At 41.5% G+C, this 25,000-nt stretch overlaps 3 protein-coding genes across 3 annotated transcripts in view; 2 read left to right on the top strand and 1 right to left on the bottom strand.

The window, feature by feature from the left end:
• LOC308095512 (G2/mitotic-specific cyclin-B2-like) overlaps window positions 1-4,353 on the top strand; it is a gene marked incomplete at both ends in the record, with an annotated part of 49,472 nt that extends 45,119 nt beyond the window's left edge. Inside the window, one exon of the mRNA XM_080442569.1 lies at window positions 4,243-4,353. Within this exon, the coding sequence (XP_080298695.1) occupies window positions 4,243-4,353 (111 nt within the window). The remainder of the gene's footprint in view (window positions 1-4,242) is intronic.
• A 433-nt stretch (window positions 4,354-4,786) lies between these two features.
• LOC308100248 (uncharacterized protein) lies at window positions 4,787-8,689 on the bottom strand. The gene is made up of 4 exons (XM_080449219.1): window positions 8,374-8,689; window positions 6,725-6,874; window positions 6,153-6,299; window positions 4,787-5,453 (listed from the first exon to the last, which is right to left on the bottom strand). Exons 1-4 carry the CDS (start codon window positions 8,404-8,406, stop codon window positions 5,418-5,420), a joined length of 366 nt encoding a protein of 121 aa, XP_080305345.1. The 5' UTR covers window positions 8,407-8,689; the 3' UTR covers window positions 4,787-5,417.
• A 433-nt stretch (window positions 8,690-9,122) lies between these two features.
• Window positions 9,123-25,000, top strand: part of LOC308095502 (G2/mitotic-specific cyclin-B2-like) — a gene marked incomplete at both ends in the record, with an annotated part of 35,181 nt that continues 19,303 nt past the window's right edge. The window contains 8 exons of the mRNA XM_080442559.1: window positions 9,123-9,209; window positions 10,648-10,764; window positions 10,947-11,087; window positions 12,005-12,205; window positions 12,450-12,608; window positions 12,711-12,956; window positions 13,450-13,590; window positions 13,738-13,848. Coding sequence (XP_080298685.1) covers window positions 9,123-9,209; window positions 10,648-10,764; window positions 10,947-11,087; window positions 12,005-12,205; window positions 12,450-12,608; window positions 12,711-12,956; window positions 13,450-13,590; window positions 13,738-13,848 — 1,203 coding nt within the window. The remainder of the gene's footprint in view (window positions 9,210-10,647; window positions 10,765-10,946; window positions 11,088-12,004; window positions 12,206-12,449; window positions 12,609-12,710; window positions 12,957-13,449; window positions 13,591-13,737; window positions 13,849-25,000) is intronic.

Raw genomic sequence — 25,000 nt, 5'->3', positions numbered from 1 at the left:
ATTTCAAACCGGTATGATTTTGCTTGAGCGAGACACACAACCCCCAACATCTTTGGAGATCAATTGGAAATGATTGTAACAGGAGAGGATTAAAACATGTGACCACGCCACCACAGAGGTTGTGGGTTCAAATCCACGTGGTGCATCCGGCTTTGTGGAGCGTCTACACAAACACAATTGGCCTGTGTTCGGGGGAGGCTGATATCTGTCATTGCATGTAATCCTACAGGCTGGGGCGGAACCTGTAAGCAGGGAGTGTTGGGCAGGAGGAGTAGGACAAAGGCTCTATGTCCTCCTGGTGGGGGCTCCTCGCTGGTAGCTGAGTCAGTAGGACGCAACAGCAATGACTACACAGAAATGTGTGAGGGAAGAAATCAATTGGCATAATGACTAAATTGCTCTTGTGGTCATGTGACCGCAAGAGCTGTAACTTATCTTTTGTCCCACATGTAGTTTGTGAAAATATTTCAGTCCAGCTTTAAACTAAAACATTGGTAGTAATTTAAAATGTGAATCTGCTCTTCATAGACTTGATGAATGAGGACACCTAGTGGTTGTTTCTAGTTACTGCATTATGTCACAAAAGGATGGTTGATTCCTGACTGGCTATGATGGTAACACTTGACTGACATGACACCTGTCCTAAACATTTCACAGAGGAGATTGTGTGCACATCTTGTACCTGTATTTAGGCCAGGTGCTGGACATCAAGGCAAGAATCATGGAGAAGAGGGTAAAGCATCCTCACACTGGTTTAAACTGGAGGACTTGATAACACTTGTTGTAATGGTGGATACAGACAAATCAGTGGGCTCAACAGAGATGGTGCTGGTAGACTAAATCATGTGGCTAATCTTTGGATAAAAGCGCTATATAAATGCACCATTTACACCCCCCCCACACACACACACACACACACACACACACACACACAGGTGTAAAGTAACTAAGTACATGTACCCACAAGTGCTGTACTTAAGTACAATTTGTAGGTACTTTTCCTTTACTGGAGACTCCAGTAAAGGAGTATAGGCGCCGGTCTGGAGTATTTCCAATTTTCTATACTTTTACTTCTACTGGAGTAGATTCCACTCCACTACACCTCAGAGGCAAATATTGTACTTTTACTCCACTACAATTATTTGGAAACTTTAGTGACTAGTTGTAGACTTTGATTATCATTACAAAACATACATTTTAACCAGTAGAGATGAGAATTAAGTCTTTCCTTTAATCATGGTACACTTGAATTCCTTTCAGTGTGGCCTTTTATTCCATTTTGACATTAAATAAATTATTTATTGAAATCAATCTTTTGCAATGCACATACAATAGCAGTTAATACAAATTTAACAATTGTATGTCTCCACCTGGGATTTGTTGCTTTGTATTGTCATTGTAGAAAACTGGGGGGGGGGGGGGACAGTAGCGCACTTGTTCTGGGCATGTCATAATAGGTTAAAATAGGCGAACATTCAGCGAAACTTCATCTTTCAACATGCATTGCGAGCGGGTTTAGACACAAACAAACCAAAAGCTAAAACCCAAGCGCTCCAATGCATAGCTCCACCTCCCGTATTTACAACATGATTGCTATGAACCTCCTTAAGTAGCTTTGACCAGTCGGTTCAGAAATGATCCAGTGACAGTTTTTGCTCCGTTTCTCAGACCTGCAGCCCCACAGCCCCTGGTCAGATGTTCTGTGCCTCTCTCTGGAGTCTCTGTGATGTTGTCCTGAGGTGGCTCGCCCCGCGTCGCCGGCCGCCGCCGGATGCTCCGCCAGGACGCGATGAGGTTGGCGTAACCCCGGGAGTGGGAGAAAGTGTAGGCGGAGCGCCGGGAACGTCTGCCTCGCTGGAACGCAGGCAGAGCCGCAGGCTTTCTCTTCTCCTCTTCCATCTCGTACTTCTTCCTGTTCCGCTGGACCTGGGTGTGCGTGTGAGATAATGATGATGATTAAATGTTACATATCGTTGCTTTCAGGTGGAAACAATGCATGTCCAAAACGGGTACTTTTCAGGAAATGTATTTTTTCCCCCTTATTAGTTCTTTTTAATACTTTTAATTGGTTCAATATTTATAAAACGCATAGAAACAATAAACCAATTTCACTTAAAAATTGTTCGGAAATAGCAAGAATATCAGATCTACAATATGACACGTTGTGAGTTTGTTTGATATGCTGCGTCTTAACTGAGCTTCTCAACTTCAATTAAGTTTACTTCAGTATGAAAACGTTATAATGAATATAAATGGTATACTATAGAACACTGGTTTTTAACGTGGTGTCCTCAAAATCCCCAGGTGTCCTTGAGGGAGTTCCACAGGGTCCCCAAGCTAAATCATTGATAGTTGAAACTAATGGACCCTTACAGAGTCTGCAAGTCTCTGAGAGTGTACAAATGGAAATAAATTAACACTTGAGGATTTTACAGTGTAGTTTGGGGTCCCAGGGATAGAAATTATCAAACTGGGGGTCCTTGACATTAAAAGGGTTGAGAATCACTGCTATAGAATACAGTTGGATACAGAGGACAGGGAGGCTGATCCCTACAGTCAGTATGATGGTCAGCCACAGGTAGGGCTGTCGGAGGGCGTTGGACGCTGCCCCTGTAAAACACATAAAAAGCATTTATATGAGCGTCACTGATAAATGTCACGAGACTGACACGAGTCCGCCTGTTCACATCGTCTGCTTCATTTAAAACAGACTTGTGTTTCTAGAACGGTCAAACAAGTGGAAACAAACATACATAGATTGCAATACAAGTTTGGAATAAAAAGAGGTTGCCTTTCTGCATTGCTCCAACTCGTTTTGTATGGTCTGTGCCATACCATGCATCGATGCCCCAAAATAGAACCGAGCTCTGAAAGACGCGTCAACAGGTTTGGGCGCACTCACTTGATGCCTCCAGTGTGGGCTAAGGCAGTTATAAACAATGTGTGAGTTTGATGACGCGAGTGTCTGCCGCTTTCAGTGTGTCAGGGGCTTTAGTTCTTTTAAATAAGTAATTTAATTTTAAAAAGTGAGTGGCTTCCTGTCGGAGTGGCTTCCGGTCGGTATTTATACAACATGACAACTGTTTTAAAGTATTGCACAGTGACAACTAAAGTCTCGTTGTTTACTTTATACTATTACTAAAGAGATATCTAAAATAAAGTGATTTAAGATCATTAAGGCTGGTCTGTGACTAAAAGCACTGAAGTGTTATTAGCAATTCACTGCGTCATAATGTAGGATTGAGGTTGTTAATCTGTTTCTCATCCGTCGGTCTCCACACCCAGCTTAGCGGTGGAGCTAGCAGGCTGCATCTGACTCTGGTAAGGGGAAAGGTTGCGCGAATAACAGTTGGTGTTTTTCTCCTACAGAGCAGCATTACACCACATATGATGAGGATCACCTGAAGCTGATAATAAAGCACATCGCTAAGAATGTCGTTGTCAACGAGGGGAAAACAAAGTTCCACATATGATATGATGTGGTGCAGACTCCTACAGAGCAGCATTACACCACGTGTGACGAGGATCACCTGAAGCCGATAATGAAGCACATCGCTAAGAATGTCGTTGTCAACGAGGGGAAAATAAAGTTCCAGGCGAGTAGGCAAACGAAGGCATTTGGAAGTTGATGCAGTAAGATGTGGATGTTTGAATAGATGAAAACTAATGCTAAGATTCCCTCCTCTAGGATTTAATAATAATAATAATGAATAGCATTTTTATAGCGCTTTTCCAAGTGCTCAAAGCGCTTTACAATGGTTCATTCATTCATACAGGTGGGGGACATTGGGAGGTGGAGCGGCGAACAGTCGACGCCAGCGTCCCCACTTTTCCCACATTCACACACCAATGGTGGCAAGCGAGCACCGACCGAATCATTGGAGGCAATGTAGGGTTCAGTGTCTTGCCCAGGGACACTTCGACATGTGGTCAGGAGGAGCCGGGATTCGAACCGCCGACCCACGGATCATTGGACGACCTGCTCTACCTCCTGAGCCACAGCCGCCCATGATTTAGGCTTAATTGCTTACTGTAAGTTGCTCTGGATAAAGTCTGCTAAATGCCTAAATTGTAGAATAGTCTAATGGAGTAAGATAGGGATGTTTGCATAGATGAATAGTGAATACTAATATAAATGTTCCCTCTCCACTAGGGTTAGTATAATGTAGCATAATATAATGGAGTGAGATATAGGGATGTTTAGATAGATGAATACTAATGCTAGTTTTCCCTCTCCACTAGGCCGTCAAGATGAAGTACTCAGGGAGCAAGCTGATGAATGTCACTCGCCTTTCTGAGCTGCAGTCATCTACTGTGAAGAGCCTGCCTTCTCCCCTGCTTGACAACCCCTGAGGTTGAATCAGGCATGCAGACTTGTTGCCTTTCAGCTACATTATCTTTTTTTTTTCCAGATGGGGTGACGATTGAGCCTGCTCAAAATGAAAGGATGCGTGTGACTCGACAGAAAATGGCCAATCTACAAGCTCACGTGTTGTGTTGGGACCTTGTACACAGCCTATGACAAAGGGTTGTCTACTGTTTGTCTGTCTACTTGTCATGTGAATATTTGTTTTTTGTACAAAAACAAATCATGCAACATCAATTCTGTTAATGTTGTGTGCCATCAAGTATGTGTATTATGTAAAAAGCAAACTAGCAAAGGTCTCATATATCCATCTATACATTATGTAAATATCCATTAGTATAATAAAATGATCAGTTTGAACCATGAGAATTGTTGGTCTGACTCTTGAATTGGAGGTCTAATATGACGAGGCGAGGCGGAGGCGCACCTGAAGCCAATATATGCAGCACATCACTAAGAATGTAGTCGTCGTCAACCAGGGGAAAGTTCCAGGTGCAGTTTTGGCAAACGAAGGCATTTGGAAGTTTGTTTTCTGGCCAAGAGAGATGTCGGCAGCTTTTATCATAGCTCTTAATAGGCTCTACGCACAGAAGCCATATTGTAAAGAAATTGGGCCTCTTTCTTACTTCCTTCACAGGTCTTACCAATGATACTAATGAAGGCTCTGTTACATTCTGGTCAAACAGAGTCAGGGTGCTGGTATTGTGCATGTTGGCTCACTAGAAACACTCTGGTGCACCAGTGGGTTCCTTGGGGGGGTTCCAAATGGACCCCTTATGGGTGTGTAACTCTGAGAGTGTACAAATGGATTTGGTTCCATTTGTACACAGAGTTATGGGGGCCTTGGAATTAAAACGTTTGAGAACCACTGTGCTACACTACAGTAAATGGAACAGAGCCTTCATTAGTGTCATTGGTAACACCTGTGAAGTAAGGAAGAGGCCCAAAATCTTTCTAATATGGCTGCTGTGCATAGAGCCTATTATGCTCCTCAAACGCCGGTGTCAGATGTTCGTACACCTCCCTCGTCTCCTCATCTGTCCTGAAGCTCCTACAGGCTGAGCTGCACAGATGTGGAGTAAAGGATCTGTGGGGAGAGGAAGAGGGGAGAAAAGAGGAAAAGATAAATCATGAAACCACCTTCACCACTTCAGAAACATATCACTATCATCATCGTGTTTTCTGTTATGATTACCATCATTATCATCATCTGAATGTTTAAAGCCTCCTGACACTCTTCTTGCTCTGAGCACTTCCTGGATCTGCTGTCGCTCTCTCTGGACGGGTGAAGTTCACACAGGCAGTCTGTGCAGAACTAGCCTCACTACCAGCTTGGCTGCTTGATGAGGATGCTGTACTATCATGAGCCAAGTCCATTGAACTAAAACGTGTGTCTAGTGAAGGCCAGGAGAGGCTAGAGATTTTGGTGGACACAGAGGCCTACATGGACGGGTTGATCTTTTGATATTTATGACAGCTGGTGTTGACTCTGGTAAACCATCCTGTTTACAAAAGAAAATCAATGTTGCACAGTAACGGTATATACGGCGGTATATACACCATTAGATATGTCCAGTAAACTATTCAACTTAAAAAATGCAGTATAATACATACAACATGATCTAACATGTGGCCCCTCAACCTCCCTTTCATTTGTGGACATCTCCAGGCTAGTTGATGCATACATACATCTTAGAACACATCATATGGAGATATACTTCAATAAAAGAGACATTTAAAATAAAATGGAGTGCATCTATATTGCCAGCATATAATTAAAAAATACCTTCTCTTGGTGAGCTTTGCTGATACCGTAGTATGTCCCCGATATGGATTGACATGGACGTGCCATTGATGAAGGAATGTCTTTTTCTGCAGGACTCATAATCGAGGCCAAAGTAGGAACATGCGTGTTTTCAGAACCAGGGATTTCCTGAAATAAACAGAGGATGGGTTATATATGGACAAACTGTACTGTATTCCAATGGTTCTCAAAGTGGGGTCTGGGGACCCCCAGGGGTCTTTGAGGGTGTTCCAGGGTGGTGAAATTGTTTAATATATAAAAATCTGTTTAACCACTTTAACTCTATATGGTTGGCTGTTTGAAAATAGCAGATGAACAAGCTCACAACACGTTGTGAGCTTGTAGGACGGCCTTTTTCAAAAATATCTTGAAAACATTTGACAAATAAGGAATATTTATTTAACAAATCTTGTATAGGGTCCCTGGCAAAACATGTTTTCAGATGGGGGTTTGCAGTCAGATATATGGTAGTCCTCAACATGAAAACGAGAACCACCGCTGGAGTGAAAATTATAGCTACATACCGGTACACATACTACATATTGTCTGGATACCTGATGCCAAGAGTTGAAGAGACGAACTGGCGTAACGCCGTAGTATGAGCCAGATCTGTGTGGTCGTGCCTGTGTAGAAGAGGCCTTTCTGAGCACTGGACTGTACAGCTCAAGATTTGGAATACAGGATGGGAATTCTTCAGATATTGACTGTAATGAAATAAACAAGAGAACAAGAAAATTAATCGAATTAGCAAACAAACACTATTAGGTTGTGTTTTACTGCACTATCATCATGTTATAATACACAATCACACTATAAGACACATTCAACTATGAATCCAGTACTAAACACTATGGATGAAGAATGACTGTATATGCTAAAAAGTGTTTGTGGTTCAGGAATTTCCTCAGTAATTTATGGCTGCTGTGAAAAAAACAAAAACAGAAAAACAACTAGTATTCAACTTATCAGGCTATAGGCTCCTTTGGCTTCCCCCACCCAAACATATTATCTAGCTAGCTATCTGCTTTTCAAAATATCTTCTTCTAGGATGTTCCTCAGGTTATTTTTTTTCTCTGCATTTTTTTGTTTTGTTTGTACATATAGTGTTATTTTTTCTGTATTTTTGTGTTGATATTTGAACTGTTTTGTTGCTACTATAAATGCCTATGAATTGAACACCAAGGACCCCAATGGAAACAAGACAGCAAGGACTTTTTTGGACAGACCTTTTAGGCAAAGTATTATAAATGTAATTGTGCTGTTTACATTTTTGCTTAATAAAATATTTAATCAATCAATCAAAAGGAACCAGTTTACAAATCTAGCCAAGTATATGAAGTTAGCTAGATAAAAGTACATAAAATACACAAATCCAACAGTCCTGTGGAGGTGGTAGGAGAATGGAGAATGGACTGTGGACTGGCAACGTCCTGCTATGAACAGAGGGTGGGTTAACCAACTGTACTGTAATGCAGTGGGTTCCACATGATATACTATACAAAATTCTGTTTTTGAATGGGATGCTTTCCAAACATACACATCCACCCCTTAACTTTAGCCGTGGTCCTACTCCTTGAACCAGCTCAAATGAACAAAGATCATATCTGAGTACAATATAATGACAAATGTCAACTGGAACTACGGTTAATTTATTTACTACAAACTATATACTATTAGCATGTTAGCTAGCCATGGATCGCGTCATGGCTGAATTTCAACCTGGTGTTTGCACGTTCTCCATTTACAGCCCGTACATCTACATAAACGTTAAGATTTCAAATATAAAGTGCTTACCTCATGGCCACGGATGTTACAATACTACTCGGGCCCTCAAAAGTACTCGCATCTTCCGTATTGTTCAATAAAAAGCATTTGAATCCGATCGGTGGCCATTCTTTTCATATGCTTTCAACTGCGCGACCCTATCGGTTGGAAGGTGTATTGCAGTCTGATACATTATAACTCTATGAGAAATTGGCCACCGATCGGATTAACATGTTTCTTATTGAACAATACGGAAGATACGGGTACTTATACCCACCCGAAGTGAATTGAAACATTCATGGCCATGAGGTAAGCACTTTATATTTGAAATCTGAACGTTTATGTAGATGTACGGGCCGTAAACGGAGAAGGAGCGAAAACCAGGTTGAAGTTTCGTCATGACTGTCATGTTTCAGGGCTACATGTTAGCATGTCTTACCTGAGAAGCTGTTGATCGATCCAGAAGTAACATGCTCTCTGTCTGGAAAAACTGACGGTACGGCTGTACTTTTCAACAGTCGTCTCTTTGGAAGATACTTGTAGTCTGTCTTCAGAAAATGACCACTGCACACATACGTTTGGTACGCTTGCCTTGCGTCTGTAATGGCGTGGAGCGCGTAGGGTGTCTGTAGCGATCAACCATAACTTCCACAACTCTTTATTCTCGAAAGGAAAACGATGTAAAGTTTTGTCTCCACAAAAATCACGAGTCCACAAACTTGACTAAAGACACTAAAGTTAGTGTAGGTAGGCTGCTTGCTGTGGGTGTGTCAGTGAGTCAGGGAACAGCGTGGTGGGTGACTTTGTTTACAAACCAAACCTCGCGAGATGTGAAACGTTTCCCCCGCGAGAGTTGAGGCCGCATCTATCATTATATAATTTATATGGTTAATTATATATTTTTTAATCATAAAGTTGACAAAAACTCGTTTGTTCGCAAACACAATATATAGGTAAATTTAATATAACATACATTTTTGTTTATATTTTATTTTTGAAGTTTAAACCTACTGTATTGTGTGTATAACATTGTTAAATAAAGTTAAAACCTCTAAAATGCCACGGTTTCGCTGTGTGCGGGAAAGTTGCTGATCTACAAGCTCACGACATGACTCTGACATGGTGCTTTGTGAGCTTGTAGATCGGCTATTTTCCCACACGCAAACGCGCGCACCTTCAAATGACGCAATGTGCATCCCTTCAACCAATGAGCGGCGTGCATTCGGCGGGCAGCCGGCCAATCAGAGGAGGCACGTGCGGTCTGTGGGCGTTGAGGTAGGTAGCAGCTGAGAGACCAACCCCTCAGATGCTCTGTGACATTGACTTCGATCGGCTGCATCTCCACCTGCGAGACACATCTTCTCAACGGACAACGAACAACGAACCACGTACAACGGACAACGGACAACGGACAACGGACAACGGACAACGGACAACGGACAACCGACAACGCACAACGGACTTATTTCACCAACTACCAGATTTTTTTTGGCTTTTTGGTGTTCACTTTCTTTTTTCCAGCCTTTCTTCTTGACAGTTGCTTACGGTTTTATCGTATCTTCGGTGGAGTTTAGCATTATGGTGAGTACAGTAATTATGAAAAATATCTAGAGTTAAGCTTGTTATTCTCCCGTTACTAAACGTTAACGTTGGTGTCGCTCGCCGAACTGATCTTCCAAGCTTATAACCGACGCTTTGTCAGCTTGAAGATCTGTTCTCTGCTGGTCGACAAGCGATGTTCATTGAGTTTCAGTCTTTTGCGTTGTGGTGTTTGTGGCTTATTTGACGTTATTTGGTTGTGTTCGTGCTGTTTTGGTTGCTGTTTGCTCATGTTTGCTGGTTCAACGGCTTTAAAACGTTGGTTGTTGAGAGCATTTTGAATATTTTGAACGTTGGTGAAGTGTGTTTTGAACCTTCGTCGATCGTTGCTTTTTAACTAAATTCAGAATTGAACGGTTTTATCTTATCTTCGGTGGAGTTCAGCGTTATGGTGAGTAAAATAATTATGAAAAAAAACTAGAGTTAAGCTTGTTATTCTCCCGTTAGGCTAAACGTTGACGTTATGGTGTTGGTGTCGCTCGCCGAACTGATCTTCCAAGCTTATAACGGACGCGTTAACTTGTCAGCTTGAATATCTGTTTTGGTTGCTGTTTGGTGATGTTTGCTGGTTTAACGGCTTTTAAACGTTGGTTGTTGAGTGAATTTTGAATGTTGTGAACGTTGGTGAAGTGTGTTTTGAACCTTCTAAATAGTGCTGCACGATTCTTGCTCAAATGTGAATCACGATTTTCCTCCATGAGAATTGAGATCACGATTCTCACACGATTCTCTTGTAAATATAAAAATATTAAGCACAATTTTTTTTTTTAATGTTCGTTTTTTTTTTTTTTTTTTTTTTTATCGCCATAATTTAAAATCGAGATTGCATAGGTGTCTGAATCGAGATCACGATCTTTTTTTGATTAATTGTGCAGCACTACTTCTAAACGTAAAGTGCAGTTTGAACGTTGCTTTTTAACTAAACACGTTGTTTTTAATGTCTGTTCTGCTCGGCAAGCGACATGAATTGAGATTGAGTCTTTTGGGTGTTAATATGTGGCTTAATTTATGTTGTATTTGATCCAGTATTGGTTTTTGGTGAATCTTTTAAACCTCAAGTGCATTTTTAACGTTGCTCTTTGTAACTGTTTTTGTTTCTGTTTTTGAATGTTAGTTTCAACAGTGGATGAACGTGCAGAACCCTGCATACATGGGGAAGACCAACAATGCTCCAAAGAGAGCTGCTCTTGGAGACCTTTCCAACTTTGCCAACAAGGCTTCTAACACCAAGGTAATATTTAAACCCCTTATTCTCAACCTTTACAATTTCACAGTCCCCAATTTGATACTTTTTTTCAGATCCCTACACTGAAATCCTTTTGTTAATTTAAACTGACTGTTCATTTAAACAATTACGTTGTTTACATTTAATTTGTATACCTCTAATGTAAGGTTCCCTTTGTAAACTCTCAGTTCAAGACAGTACAACAGGACAAGGCCCTGGATGGTGTCTACACAAGAATCCTACAGAGGATCCCTGATGTACCATGGGTGAACGTGGACCACATCAGAAATGTGGACCTCTGCAGAGGCCTCCCGAGAGTCGCAGACAAGGTCAGGGAGAGAACGGTGGCTGGGCACTGTGGCAGGCACCTGAAACTGATGGCAAACAAACATACACAAGGCACAGCTAGGAGGGGAGAGAGGCGCACCACCTATGTAGACACACTGCAGCGTGACAGCAGAGCTAACAACACTGCAGAGCTCCTGACGGGGGACAGGAAGGTGTGGAGAGCGTCCATCCTGGAATCCCGAGTAAGTTTTTGCTAGTCTGCACTGTAGCACTGCATATCATCGCTGTCGGGTGGAAACATTCTATCTCCATATTTCAACTTTATGTTTTTATATAAATGAATGAATGCTCTACGTTGTCGTATCATGCAAAAGTAATTACTCGACTAGTCACAACGCGTTTTTGAAGATGGCCAAACCTATTTAGCCCTGAGGCAGATTTCTTTTATAAACGGCCTCTAAATGCTAACCTTCTGAAAAAAAAATCTTCTTTATTAAAAAAAAGAAAAGAAAACTAAAATCATTTTGTCAGTTGCTATACAGTACATGGAAACATCTAAAATGACAGATGCTTTCCCAGATTGAAAGGTATAACAATGTATAGGCTTTCCAAGTCTAAATGGGTTAAGTGTGTGTGGGGTTTTATAAATATTGAACCAAATGACAGGTATTAACAAGAGCTTGTGACTAAATAATAACTACATTGGAGCCATTGGAATTGTTTCTTTTTTCCATTTCCTCAAAAGTAACAGTTATGGACATACAAGGTTTCTACCCGACAGTGACGATATACACTCAGAGTTACAGACCTGTAAGGGTCCATTTGGACCCCTGGTGGTCTCTGGACCCGATGTTCAGAACCAGTGATTTAAACTATGTACAAGAAACACATTACCTACAGTTTAACTTCAAAGAAGAATGTGTTTTGAATTTATTTTTTATTCTTTTCTCCTTCTCAGAGGACTGGAGTTGCCAGAGTTCAGGCACCTCCTCAAGTGTCTCCCTCCACTGGTCCAGAACAAGCTGCAGATGTTTCCATGAAGGAGGCCTTCCCTGACCCGCTTCTCACAGTAGAGGACATTGATGCAGGAGACTCACAGTTGTCCCACCTATGTTCTGAATATGTCAAAGACATATATGCACATCTAATGGATCTAGAGGTATGTGATGCCAGAGGCATGTTTTCTTTACTACATGATGTGACTCACTTTTTACTTGACGATTCATTGTCATACAAATAATTGCGATTAACGATTTAATTGTGTTTTTCAATTGAACATTGGAACATAAAAATGTAATTTCTATTTGGCTTTTAGGCCATGTAAACATTATGTAATAATTGTGACAGGCTTAGATGTGACCTGGCGTCTTGCAGCAATGTAATGAAGTCTTTTGTTTGTACAGGTAAAGCAGGCTGTGCGACCCGGGTTCTTGAAGGGCTACGACATAACGGCAGACATGCGAGCTAAGCTAATCGACTGGCTGATCCAGGTTCATTTAAGTTTCCAGCTGCGGCAGGAGACACTCTATCTCACAGTTGCCATCTTGGATCGTTTTCTGCAAGTAAGGGCAACTTACAAATTAGTTTGCCATTTGATCTGCTCTTGTCTTTCTTTATTTTCTTTTCCTTTTCTTTTTTTAATGAGCTGTTGTGATGTATTACAGGTTCGGTCAGTTTCACCAAAGAAGCTCCAGCTTGTTGGTGTCACTGCCTTGCTGGTGGCCTCAAAGTACGAGGAGATGAGACAAATAGGTGCCCCAGGGATCCAGGACTTTGCCGACATCACAGACAACGCCTTCACAACCACTCAGATTAAACAGATGGAGCGTGTAATGCTGAGGTACCTCAACTATGAGCTGGGGTTCCCGCTGCCCCTGCACTTCCTCAGGAGAGCATCCAAGGCTGCAAGCGTGAGTCACTGTTCACATGGTTCACTAACATACAAGGTGTAGTTATCAGACTTGACCCTCTGCACCAAGACTTTGTCCAGACTGCAGGCAAAATCTGATCTTTAGGACTGACTGTCAACACTGTTATTTGCAAGTGGTTAGTTTGGATTTGTGTTGAAAATAGCAGATCTACATGTCACAATTTGACATGTAAGCTTGTGGATCGTCTATTTCCCACAAGCGCCATGATCGTTCACAGTTTCAGTGTTCAGACTGAAACACACATTTAGAAAATTAGATTTCCATGAGGTTTTATGCTGTTCAGACTTGATAAAACAACTCTGATTTCCAATCTGGTTAGGACAATTATCAGATTTGGCCTGACGGTGTGAACATAGTCTAAATGAACATAGGTGGTGACTGGTCAAATGGTGGTTAAAATAAAGCATGTAGAAGGGTATTTTCAATTTATTATGCAAGCATGCTTTTTAATAGTGTTGTTTGTTTGTTCTAGTGTACTGTGGAGAGACACATGCTGGCCATGTATCTCATGGAGTTGACACTCCTTGACTACGACATGGTTCACTACCGGCCCTCTGAGATTGCTGCTGCTTCACTGTGCCTCGCTCAGCTGCTGCAGGGTGGCCTGCCATGGGTGAGTTCAATAGAATCAATGTATATGTTGGCTTATTAGTACAGATGACTAGCTTGACATTTTGTCTTTGATTCTAGTTTTTTTCCCCTACAGAGCAGTATTGCACCACATATGATGATCCTAACGATTGTTTTTCATGTGTTGCAGACTCCTACAGAGCAGCATTATACCAGGTATGACGAGGCTCACCTGAAGCCCATAATGCAGCACATGGCAAAGAATGTCGTTGCTGTCAATGAGGGGAAAACAACGTTCCAGGTGAGTTGGCAAACAAAGGCATTTGGAAGTTGATGGAGTAAGATGTGGATGTTTGAATAGATGAATACTAATGCTAAGATTCCCTCTCCACTAGGGTTGGCGTTAGGATAAATATAGGTTAGCATGTTATTTAGACAGATGCTAGGTTCATGTGTTTATCTGGCATCCTATAGTTTCAATGTACAGATTATTTACGTTTTGATACTATATTATTTAGACTGATGCTAGGTTCTTAGTTTTCCTATGATCCTAGATTACTAAGACACTACACTGTCTCTCTGCATGTGATGTACAGTGTGTTTACCTGGCTTAATTGCTAATGCTTACTGTAAGTTGCTCTGGATAAAGAGCGTCTTCTGAATGCCTTAATTGTAAATTGTAGTATAGTATAATGGAGTATACTATAATAAAGGAATAATAGGGATGTTTGCATAGATGAATAGTGAAGTACTAATATAAATGTTCCCTCTCCACTAGGGTTAGGGTTAGTATAATGTATAAAGTATAATATAATGGAGTGAGATGGGGATGTTTAAATAGATTAATACTAATGCTAGTTTTCCCTCTCCACTAGGCTGTCAAGACAAAGTTTTCTGACTGCAAGCTGCTGAATGTCACTGAACTCTCCGAGCTGCAGTCCTCCATAGTGAAGAGCTTGGCTGCTCCCCTGCTGTGGTCAGTTTCTTCTGCATGATTGTGTCATTGCTGCCGTGGGTCTTATGGCATTATGTTGTAATGAGTCTATTTAGCTCCAGGTATTCTATCTATTGTGTCAGTGTCCTATTATAGTTTGTTGACACAGAGAGCGTTCTGCTTGGCTTAACTTAGTCAACGACTAGTCAGTGGACTTCTATCACTCTGAGTTGCCTGTGTTCATAAATGAACAATAACAAAAGGCATGTATATAAATCAATAATCTCTAACAGTTTTATTATTATTATTTTTTTGTCTGTGCGTATATAGGTATTTACGTGTGTGTATATGTATATATGCATATTAGTTATTATTATTGCTTTCTTCTTTCCTTTTTTTTTCATTCTAGAATTCAGCTAACAGTCTTTGACACTAACGTACTATTCAGTAATGCTTCTTCTTCTTCTTTCGTGTGTCATCATCAGATTTCCAGTTCAGTAGTGTACAGCCACGCCCTCGTCTCAGGTCCCACATCGAAGAGGCCGGCCTCCGAGGGTGGTTTATACAGGGGACAGACTGTGATTATGTGCTCAGCGGTCTGCTCCGGCTCCCCACACTCGCATGCTGCTCCGTCCGCCAGGCCCCACTTCCTCATGGATGTTTTGAAGCATCCGACCCCGGTTCGCAGGCGGTTCAGCAGGGTCCATTGCCGGCGTGGCAGTTCCTCTCCTTTAATGCCGCCTCCCGGGTCCTGGATGTAACGGTGGATGCATGTGGGCCCGGCCAACTCCCACTCCTGCTTCCAGGCTGCCGCCAGCCATGCCTCTGTAGACAGGTCCTCAGGGATGGACCTGAGCAGCTCTTGTACCGCCTTGCTGTACGGGTGGCGGGACTTGAGCCTATCTAGAGGCAACACTGTTGTGGTGGTGTTGTGCAGGATATGCCAGTCATGTCTACGGGCTTTCCTTGCAAGGGATTCAGTAATGCTGTTGACTGTTGTGTATGTACAGTATGTTTAGGAGCCAGGGATTAATGTGTGTGTGTGTGTGTGTGTGTGTGTGTGTGTGTGTGTGTGTGTGTGTGTGTGTGTGTGAATATGTTTGTATATATCCATGTAAATATCTATGAATTATGTAAATATCATTAATATAATAAAATTATCAGTTTGAACCATGAGAATTGTTGACTCTTGAATTGGAGTTCTATTCTCCTTTCAGTAGTATGGTAATGTTTATGTTGAATTAAAAGAAAGTTATGGCACTAGGTGTAATTCTCACGCCCATGAAACCTCCACCCGGTTTACTATGTACTTTTTCATTTGTCTAAGAAATAATTGAATAGACAAGTGGTTCCTATTGGTGTGCCTTGGGATTGTTTGACAGTCACGCATTATTTCAAATACAACTATACAATTTTTTAATATACATAAGTATTTTGTGCACACCCATTTCCCAATACAGAGGCAAATTATATACCCACTAAGAATATTTTAACCACTTCAACCTGGCGTCCTTATTAAGGCATTTCTTTATATGCTCTAAGCTATATAATTTTTCCCAGACATAAAACGAGCTCATATTGCGCCATACTGAGCTTGTAGATCGGCTATTTTCGCTATGAATACAGGTGTGCCTTGAGATTTTGACTTGTCTGTTGGTGTTGGGCACACAAAGTGGGGAACCATATGTGTTATACTGTCTATACCACCGTGCTGTATAGTAGTAGGCTACACTGGTTCTCAACGTTGGGTTCTGAGCCCACCAGGGGTCCAATAAATGAACCCTTACCAAATGCATAAATGGAAAGTATAGACTGGGGTCCCAGAGATAACAAATTGTATCAATGGGGGTCTTTGGCCTAATGTATATCAAACTGGAGGTCCTTGAAATGGAAAAAGGTTTAAGAATCAGTGGTATAGAATATCTGCCATAATCTGCAAGAAACCCCATTGGTTTTAGTGCAAAGTTTGAAGGCAAGACACTAGACTGCTCCTCAGGGGAATTTAGGTGTTCACTGTCTTAATGACCGCATTCAGTGTCTTGGAATCAATGCAGTTCCTTTATCTTTGCAACACCAAACCCATTCCTAAATGTAAACATTTTCTTATGTGGGCAACCCCACGTGTCGTGGTAGTACACTGCCACCTGGTGTCCAAAATACACCTCCTTGGTGTTACAAGAACTATTGCTGCACTATTATCGTAACAAACAGTGCAGAAATCAGTGCTACTGTACATGTTGATGTTAGTTAAAAGCTTAATATTTGTATCTAATTCCTGTTCTTCAAATCTCACTTAATGATCAGAAAGAGTGTTTTCTTTTGAATAATCAGAGGTGACATCATCAGTAGATCATGCCTCTATATTCTTTCATATCTCCTGAACATTCCTTCAACAAATCCTGAACAGAAATCATCAATTTTGACACTTGCTTTTCACTGCAAATTTTGATCTGTACAATGATGACTCCTCTATTCAGAAGATGCTTCATCTTGCGTGGGTCTACAATCTGTATGCTGTATGCTGTAAGTATGAGGGAAACATTTAGCAGCTGGTGATGACATGGGGTACTAAACACAACTACTGTAGCTGTTCTGTGGTAAAATGTATCGCTGGTAAATTCCATCATAAAGGGGTCACTAAATGTTACTGCTGCAATGGCGCCCTGGTACAACTTCCACTGCAAATACAGAGTACATAAATTTGCCTCAATATTATTTAGATTCATTAAGTGACAAAAAACACAGAATCCAACCGTGTGCACAAAGGAGATGAAATGTCTAAAAAAGCATGCTGAAGGTGCTTCTAGGATCAGGAGGAATGCAAGCTTAAAAATAAGAGGAGATCCGAGCACTGAGTTGAGGAGACCAGTTATGGTCTTCAGTTCTCGCCCTGTTGAAGACCGTAACTGGTCGAAACATGTTGGCATTTTAACTCCATATCCCTTACACTTTTTTGAGTGCTCGGATCTCCTCTTTGACATGTTAAGTTATTGTTTGTAAAAGTTCACACCATCAGACAAACTCACTTAAGCCAAACATGGTTCAGAGTCATATCAGCGATCTGGTTTTGAACAAAGAGCCTCCAAAGCAACACTTGCAGACAAAACATTATTGTCACTGATAAATCTATCAACTCTTAATAACCTTGCTACCTAATGTATGTGATTACAACATGTAGATTGTAGGTGTAGGACAACTTGACTCTTGAGCCCTGTTCCAGGTCATGGAATCTTTGCCCATGTTGTTCTGCAAAAAGCTTCAATCTCCACTCCACTGGAACCTGAAGGACATCTCTTAGTTGTGACTTGTGATGATTGTAGACTTATGACTGAATTGTAGAAAAGTGTGTTCCTTCCTGTGCCTGTGCATCTGTCTAGTGTCTCTTTCCCTCCGTCTCAGGCAATTTGCTAAATGTGTGCATGTGTTTGTATTTAGGTGCCAAATGTGTCAAATATATAAAATAATACAAATGCCAAACTGAACGCCTGAGCTGCCATTAGAAGTTATGTTCTTAAATATTCGGTTTAAGATGTTGTTTTATGGGGTTAAATAGACCATATCTCTCCATTATTTACTGGCACTCCTCAAATGTTTTATTTCCTCCACCATGTCTTAGCTTGTTTAGTTTTCATCTGTGTTCCACATAAGACGTAAAATACACAACCCACACTCTACCAAAGTGTAATTGATCTTTAATAGCACATCAATGGCCTCAAACTCACTTAAGCCAAACATGGTTAAGGAAAGTAAGGTTCAAAGTCATACCAGTGATCTGGTTTTGAACAAACCGCCTCCAAAGCAGCACTTGTCGACTCAAAATAAATACTTTGTGTGTGTTGATATGCCCAAATGTGATGACTGACATCAGTTCTTGTGCTATATATACAGTATCTTCAGATTGCAGTTCATTGAAAGGAGATGGGCACAGACTTTGGGGGGGAGGATCCTCCCTGGCTGGATGGGTTCTCTGCGGTTGGGTCTTTCCATAGAGCCATAACCCTCATCTTTAAAGAGGTCCAGGTAGTCTGTGTGGGGGGTGGACGAATTCACCTGGAAATCGACCTGGAAATTAAACAGAATATTGTTAACCATTATTTCAATATTTGACATTTGAATCTGGACAGAATACAGGATCAATGTCATGAATATAGATATTGTGCTCTAACCTACCTTGCAAGAAGCCTTCCAAGAGGCACAGGATCCTTTCTAGGACCACTTCTGCCTCTTTGGGGAGCTGGAAGGGGCAGATCATGTCTGCGCCCCAATTGCCACTATTGCCTTTTTTTGGCTCCCCCCACAACAAGAGGGGCCTTCATTTTCTCCATCTTAAACAATGAAAAGCATATAAGCAAACTTAGAAACATTTTCATGGCAGGGTTACAAAGGCTAATGAACGGCTATTTCAGTTTAATATCAAGCCTGATATTCTGTCTTAAGCTGGTGTCGCTCACTGAAAAAAGCAGATAAACATGCTCTGTATGCATCACTTCCAATATCGGCCAACAACACGGTCATACGTAAATAAACAAACATTAGTCCTGTCCAGATACATCTACCCTGTTCATTTGATATCCGAGTGCACAAATGTAACCTTTAGTGCAGGGTCTCTGCAAGTCGGTTTTAATACCACTTTCAATGAGGTTCAAGACCAATTTATCAATAGCAAAAATGTTCACAGTGAGGCCTACTACTCAGATTTAGAGTCAATCACGTACAGTATGTCCCAGTTTTTAATAAAGTTTAACAGTTAAGACATATTTTGGCAAATCAAACAACTATTCATTACTATATTTTTCTACCAGACATAAGGCTGTTCAGTTCATAGAGTTCAGTTCAAGGTCCTGGTGCTCACTTTTAGAGCTCTGCATGGCCAGGCACCTGAATATTTAACTGACTTGCTTGAACCATATGTGCCCAGCAGGTCCCTGAGGTCAGCAGACCAGGGTCTATTGGTCATTCCTCGTACCTGGTTAATCACCAAAGGTGAAAGAGCTTTTCAGTCTGTAGCGCCTAGACCCTGGAATGCCCTTCCTCGTGGCCTGAGAGCTGCAGCTTCTGTGGTTATTTTTAAGAATCAGCTAAAAACTCTACTGTTTCAACATGCTTTCGCTCATTGTTTGGTAGCTCATTGTGAGCTACTGTACCAAAATATATGTTTTATTCTTTGCAGCCCATCCAAACAGTCTCTGGTAACATTAAGACAAGAAATAGGCTGTGCAGGTGCTACATTGTTCCATTTCTAATTTACAAGTAAGACGCGCGAACGCGGTAAGCGAACGCAGCTCGAAAACTAAGGCGTTTAAAAAAAAAAAAAACCAAAAAAATTCTGCGTTAAAAGGAGCATCTTAGAAAAATAAAAATTCACCCAAAAAAAACTTTGAATGTTTTTGAACAATTCAACAAAGTGTTTGAAGTGCCTGTTTCACCCACTTCCGGGGGGCGGAGCCAAAATCCGAGGCCGAAGTATTTGTTCGTAGACCCCGACTTAGGGGGGGTAGAAAAAGTTTCGGAGCGATTCGGGCACTTTTCATTTAACATGGGGTTTCAATGGGGAGTTTTTAGAAGCCTTCTCCGGGGCGTGGCTTCCGGGGGAAGGGGCGGGCTTAAACGCAACCTTGACAGGTGTGTTCAGTTTTCAAAGACCTTTCATTTGATGTATGGTACGTCTATATTGGACATTTACTTGGCTGCACACAGCTGCACATAGGCAGTGCACACAGACACGCAGACACACAGACAGACACACAGACACACAGACACACAAGCCAAGCACGGTTTCATAGTAAGCTCCACTTGCGCGGAGGCGCGCCGGCGCGCCTCCTTCCGCTGCGTTCGCAATAACATCAGTTTGAACGTGTCTTGTAATGATTGGATGCCCTTTGCTATGGGTCCATCTGATAGCACTGAAGAGAAAGGAAGTCTGAAGATCTTATTAGAGCTCCCAGCTATTCATTTAGTTGAGGTGGACGTTTCGAACCCACACTGGTCTTCACAACATCAGCGACATTTAACGTCAGGGTGAACATGGCCAAATAATAACAAACAGACAAACTAACTCTGGCGAAGCAGGCTATCATTTAGCTCTGGTCCAGAGCAAGCTCCTGCTACTAAACAAAAACAACATCATAGTCAATGAACCCAAGTCCCTAAACAAGACAAAAACATTCGTAGTCTACAACAAAACTGGTGTTTCACCCCCCACTGCACTGTGCAATATTATTTATAAGTGTAATGGATTAGAAAAGTAAAGACTGCTGGGTCTATATGTGAAAAGGCCCTTAAGACCCTTTCATACTGTATGATACTGTCTCATGTCCAGTCGGGGACATAGCCGAATATCTAACCTGGTAGATATTTGAAAATGGTCGGGAAGCCGATTGTTGTGCTAACTGGAACTAGCAATGGCTGGCAAAAATAGAAAGACAAAATGTTTATTACCGTACCTGTACCACACTGAGATCCACCACGTTTGACTGGTTGCTGCCATCTTTCATCTTCTTTGCCCAGGTTTGGGCCTTCTCTCTGAATTTCTTCAGGCTTTGGGTGTGCCTCTCTTTTCAATGCAACAGCTTCCCACACTGTGTAAGTGAAAGAGAGCAAGGATGAGAGAGCTATACAAATGGGTTCTAACTTAGCTGTGATACTAGAGACCCATAGTGTTTTTTCTTTCTAGACTTCTATGAAAAATAAACGTATATATGTTGTGTGTATACCTTTTATTGCATTTTCTAGATGTCGTTGCTGTCGGGTGGACACCTTGTATGTCCAAAACCGTTCCTTTTTTATTATTATATTAAAACATTTTAAAATAGTGAAAATAGCTCATCTACAAGTTTGATCTGCTATTTTCACTACCTTTGTGTGACACTCTTGTATGATGAAGTAGGGCATTCATTTACGAAAAAACTAAAAGATGAAACATGGAGATATAAGGTTTCTGCCCGACAGCAGCAATATACTGTATGAGTGTTTGTGTATAGATAAGTACCCCCCCCCCCCAATATTCTGCATGCTCACTGCAAAACAACTTTTACCATGTCTTTTTGTACCTGGACTATTGCCACCTTTATTCTATCTTATTTATATTACATCTGCATTGGCACAGGAGAGGGTGATCACTGGCACACTGGGATGCGAGTTTTTTTTCTTTTAAAATTAATGATTCCCAAAACACGCAAATGACGTCACATCCTGCACATAATTCTACATTCATTTAAACTCCTAACTGACTGGGGAGGGAGTCAGAGAGATAGGTGGGGTTATTGCTCTGAGTCTAATGATCATTACATCCTTTGGACAATCAAAATCAGTCTGTAATATTTATGTGGTTTCATAATTAAACTTAATGTTGATATGACTATCTACTTTATGGCACTTCATGTCATAAAGGTTGCAGACCCCTGACGTAGGGCATTCATTTCAATAAAAACATAAAAAGTTGAAATATGGAAATGGAAGGTTTCTACCCGACGGCGATGATATGCAATGCTACAGTGCAGACTGAGAAAAACGTACTTGGTGCCCTCCACAACTTCCAATCCCCCATCAGGAGCGTGCGTCTACATGGGTGGTGCGCCTCTCTCCCCTCCTAGCGGTGCCTTGTGTCAGTTTGTTGGTCATCAGTTTCAGGTGCCCGGGCACAGTGCCCAAGCCAGCGTCATCCTTCTCTCCCTGACCTTGTCCGTGACTCTCGGGAGGCCTCTGTAGAGGTCCACATTTCTGATATGGTCCACCTTGTGACATGTGTAGATGCCATCCAGGGCCTTGGCCTGTTGTACTGAGAGTGTTCAAACCCGTAGTGGGGTTTCCTAAACTTTAATTTTGAAGGGGTTACCTGCCCAAACGTCAGGTCTCTGAGTAGCATATGCTTGTCTCAAAGATTAAGCCATGCATGTCTAAGTACAAACGGCTTGTACAGTGAAACTGCAAAAGGCTCATTTAAATCAGTTATGGTTCCTTTGATCGCTCCTCAGTTACTTGGATGCGGTGAGTAAACTAATTGTAAAATAACTAGTTTGCTTGTTGTTCAGTTCTCCTGGTTGTGGCCAGTTGGCACTGATTGGAATGTAATCAAGTTCACCTGTGGTCCTGAAGCCCAGTATGGGGCTGCAGAAAGCAGCAGTACAATAAAACTGCCTTGGTGGTGGAGGAGCGAGGACGGCACCACTATGGGACCAGCATAAGGAAAATGTTTGTTTGATACAGGGCACGGACAGTCAAGTTCAAAAGACAGGTAAGGAAAGGATGGACAAACGTCAAACATGAATGAGACGTGAGTTGCCTTTGATCGTAAGTTGTCTGGATAAAGAGCGTCTGCTAAATGCCTAAATTGTAGAATAGTATAGAGTAAGATAGGGATGTTTGCATAGATAGGGACGGCAGTGGCTCAGGGGTAGAGTGGCCGGGTAGAGTGAACTGGAAAACCGCAAGGTTCCCAGTTCGATCCCGGGCGAACTGGGAGTTAGTGTCGATGTGTCCTTGAGCAAGACGCTGAACCCCTAATTGCTCCTGATGAGCAGGTTGGTGCCTTGCATGGTTTCCTCCGCCATCGGTGTATGAATGTGTGTGTGAATGGGTTAATGGCACAATCAATGCGCTATATAAATGCACCATTTACCATTTTTACCATTTAGATGAATAGCGAATACTAATATAAATGTTCCCTCTCTACTAGGGTTAGTATAATGTATTATAATATAATGGAGTGAGATAGCGATGTCTAAATAGATTAATACTAATTTTCCCTCTCCACTAGGCCGTCAAGACGAAGTTCTTTGAGAGCAAGCTGATGAATGTCACTCAACTTTCTGAGCTGCAGTCCTCTTATCGTGAAGAGCCTGGCTGTTCCCTGCTTGTCATAGCAAACAATCAAAGGAAAGATCCATTGCCTTCATCACTCTTCATGGCTGCATGAATGATACAATATATTTTTTGGAGTATGTATGCTAAACATGGATCGTCAAAGCATTATTAATAATAACATGATGTAATCTGCTAGAAGGTGCAATGTGTCCATTACACTCTCAGAGTTCATTTCTGAATTGTGGTGTGAAGGTTGGCCGATGGCTCGAGGCTACAAAAGGTGGACAAAGTCCAGAATGTAGGTTTGGGTATATTTATTTCTCCCAAACAACAAACACCAAAAGTCCTGTGCAGTATTTACAGTGCAGCTAGGCAAAATTCATAGGTTAACCGAATACGAATCAAAAATAATAAAGACATCAAAATGAAGACAGACAAACTGGATAACTGCAGACAAAGAGACAAAACAACTCAGGCAGTGCTATAGCAGGCTATACCTTCTAACTAAGGCCCTGCAGCTCTCTCCCCTGACTGTTGTATGTTGCTAGCCAAACACAGACTCAACTTGACTCATCCCAACCTGCCCTTTACACCAGGTGGATCCTACCAAGACAATGACCTGTAATGCGTAATCAATTAACTCAAATAAAGCTACATTATGGGCCATGAGTTACTTACCCAATTACATAAGGAATGTACCAACAATTCAAATACATTTCCCAAGCACCAATTAATTCCCCAAACTTAAACAGAGTACTCTTAAACATGGACAAAACACCCCTCCTCTAAAGCACTTGGCACCTCCCAATCAAACAGGGTTGCCAACTTGCCAGTACTGCAGAGGAGAGACAGGTGACAAACAATCGCTCATTTAACAGTTTTAAATAATAAATTTGAAAAAAATAAAACCTTTAAACTATTGAATAGTCCTTGTAATATTTATCAATGCACAGGTGTCCATGATGAGTGTAAGTAAACATGCAATACAGAACTAAGACACTTCCAAGCCGGCTTGATGATAACTGGAAGCAGTTGTATAGTTTGTGTGCATGCAAAGTTACTGTTCTTGTCTATAGTGCACAGGTTGCCCCGTGACATGTGGCCTGGTTTGTTAACCTGTGTTCATGCAAATAAATATCACACAAGTGACAGTTAACTGTGATGTTTAAGTGACAGGTGCTGAGAAAGGTCCCTGGCCACCTTCTCAGACAGGAATGTGACTTGATGATGACTGGCCAATGACATCCAAATTAAGGTCTAATAGATACAAAATGATTTGTCCCAAGACCAGTGAATGCTCTTAACCTGTACATGTAGCCGAAGCCCTTTGGTAAATTGTGTTTGTGTGCTGTATATGTGTATGACTATTATATAATGTTTGCTCTGCCCCTCAAACTAATTCATGCTAGGGGACAAATTGTTGATCAGATTCTTTACTGTCTTGTATCATTTTAAGAACATTATGACATCACATTGTTGGCTTTATGAAGAGGTACTCTTTAAATCAGTGATTCTTAAAGTGGGGTCCTGGGACACCCATAGGTCCTTGAGGGGGTTCCAGGTGGTCCACAGGAAAATGAAGAACAGTTTAATTTCAATATTATTTCAGTTTAGAAAACCTTTTCAAATCAGGCTCCGTGGCCTAATACCATTTTGGGGGTCCTTGACATGAAAATGTGTGAGAACCACTGCTTCAAACTGACTACAAAGTAAAAGG

Source organism: Gymnoscopelus braueri (assembly GCF_963280865.1).
Source record: "Gymnoscopelus braueri genome assembly, chromosome: 2".
In the NCBI taxonomy this organism is placed as follows: domain Eukaryota; kingdom Metazoa; phylum Chordata; class Actinopteri; order Myctophiformes; family Myctophidae; genus Gymnoscopelus; species Gymnoscopelus braueri.
This window is presented reverse-complemented; position numbering and strand designations above follow the sequence as displayed.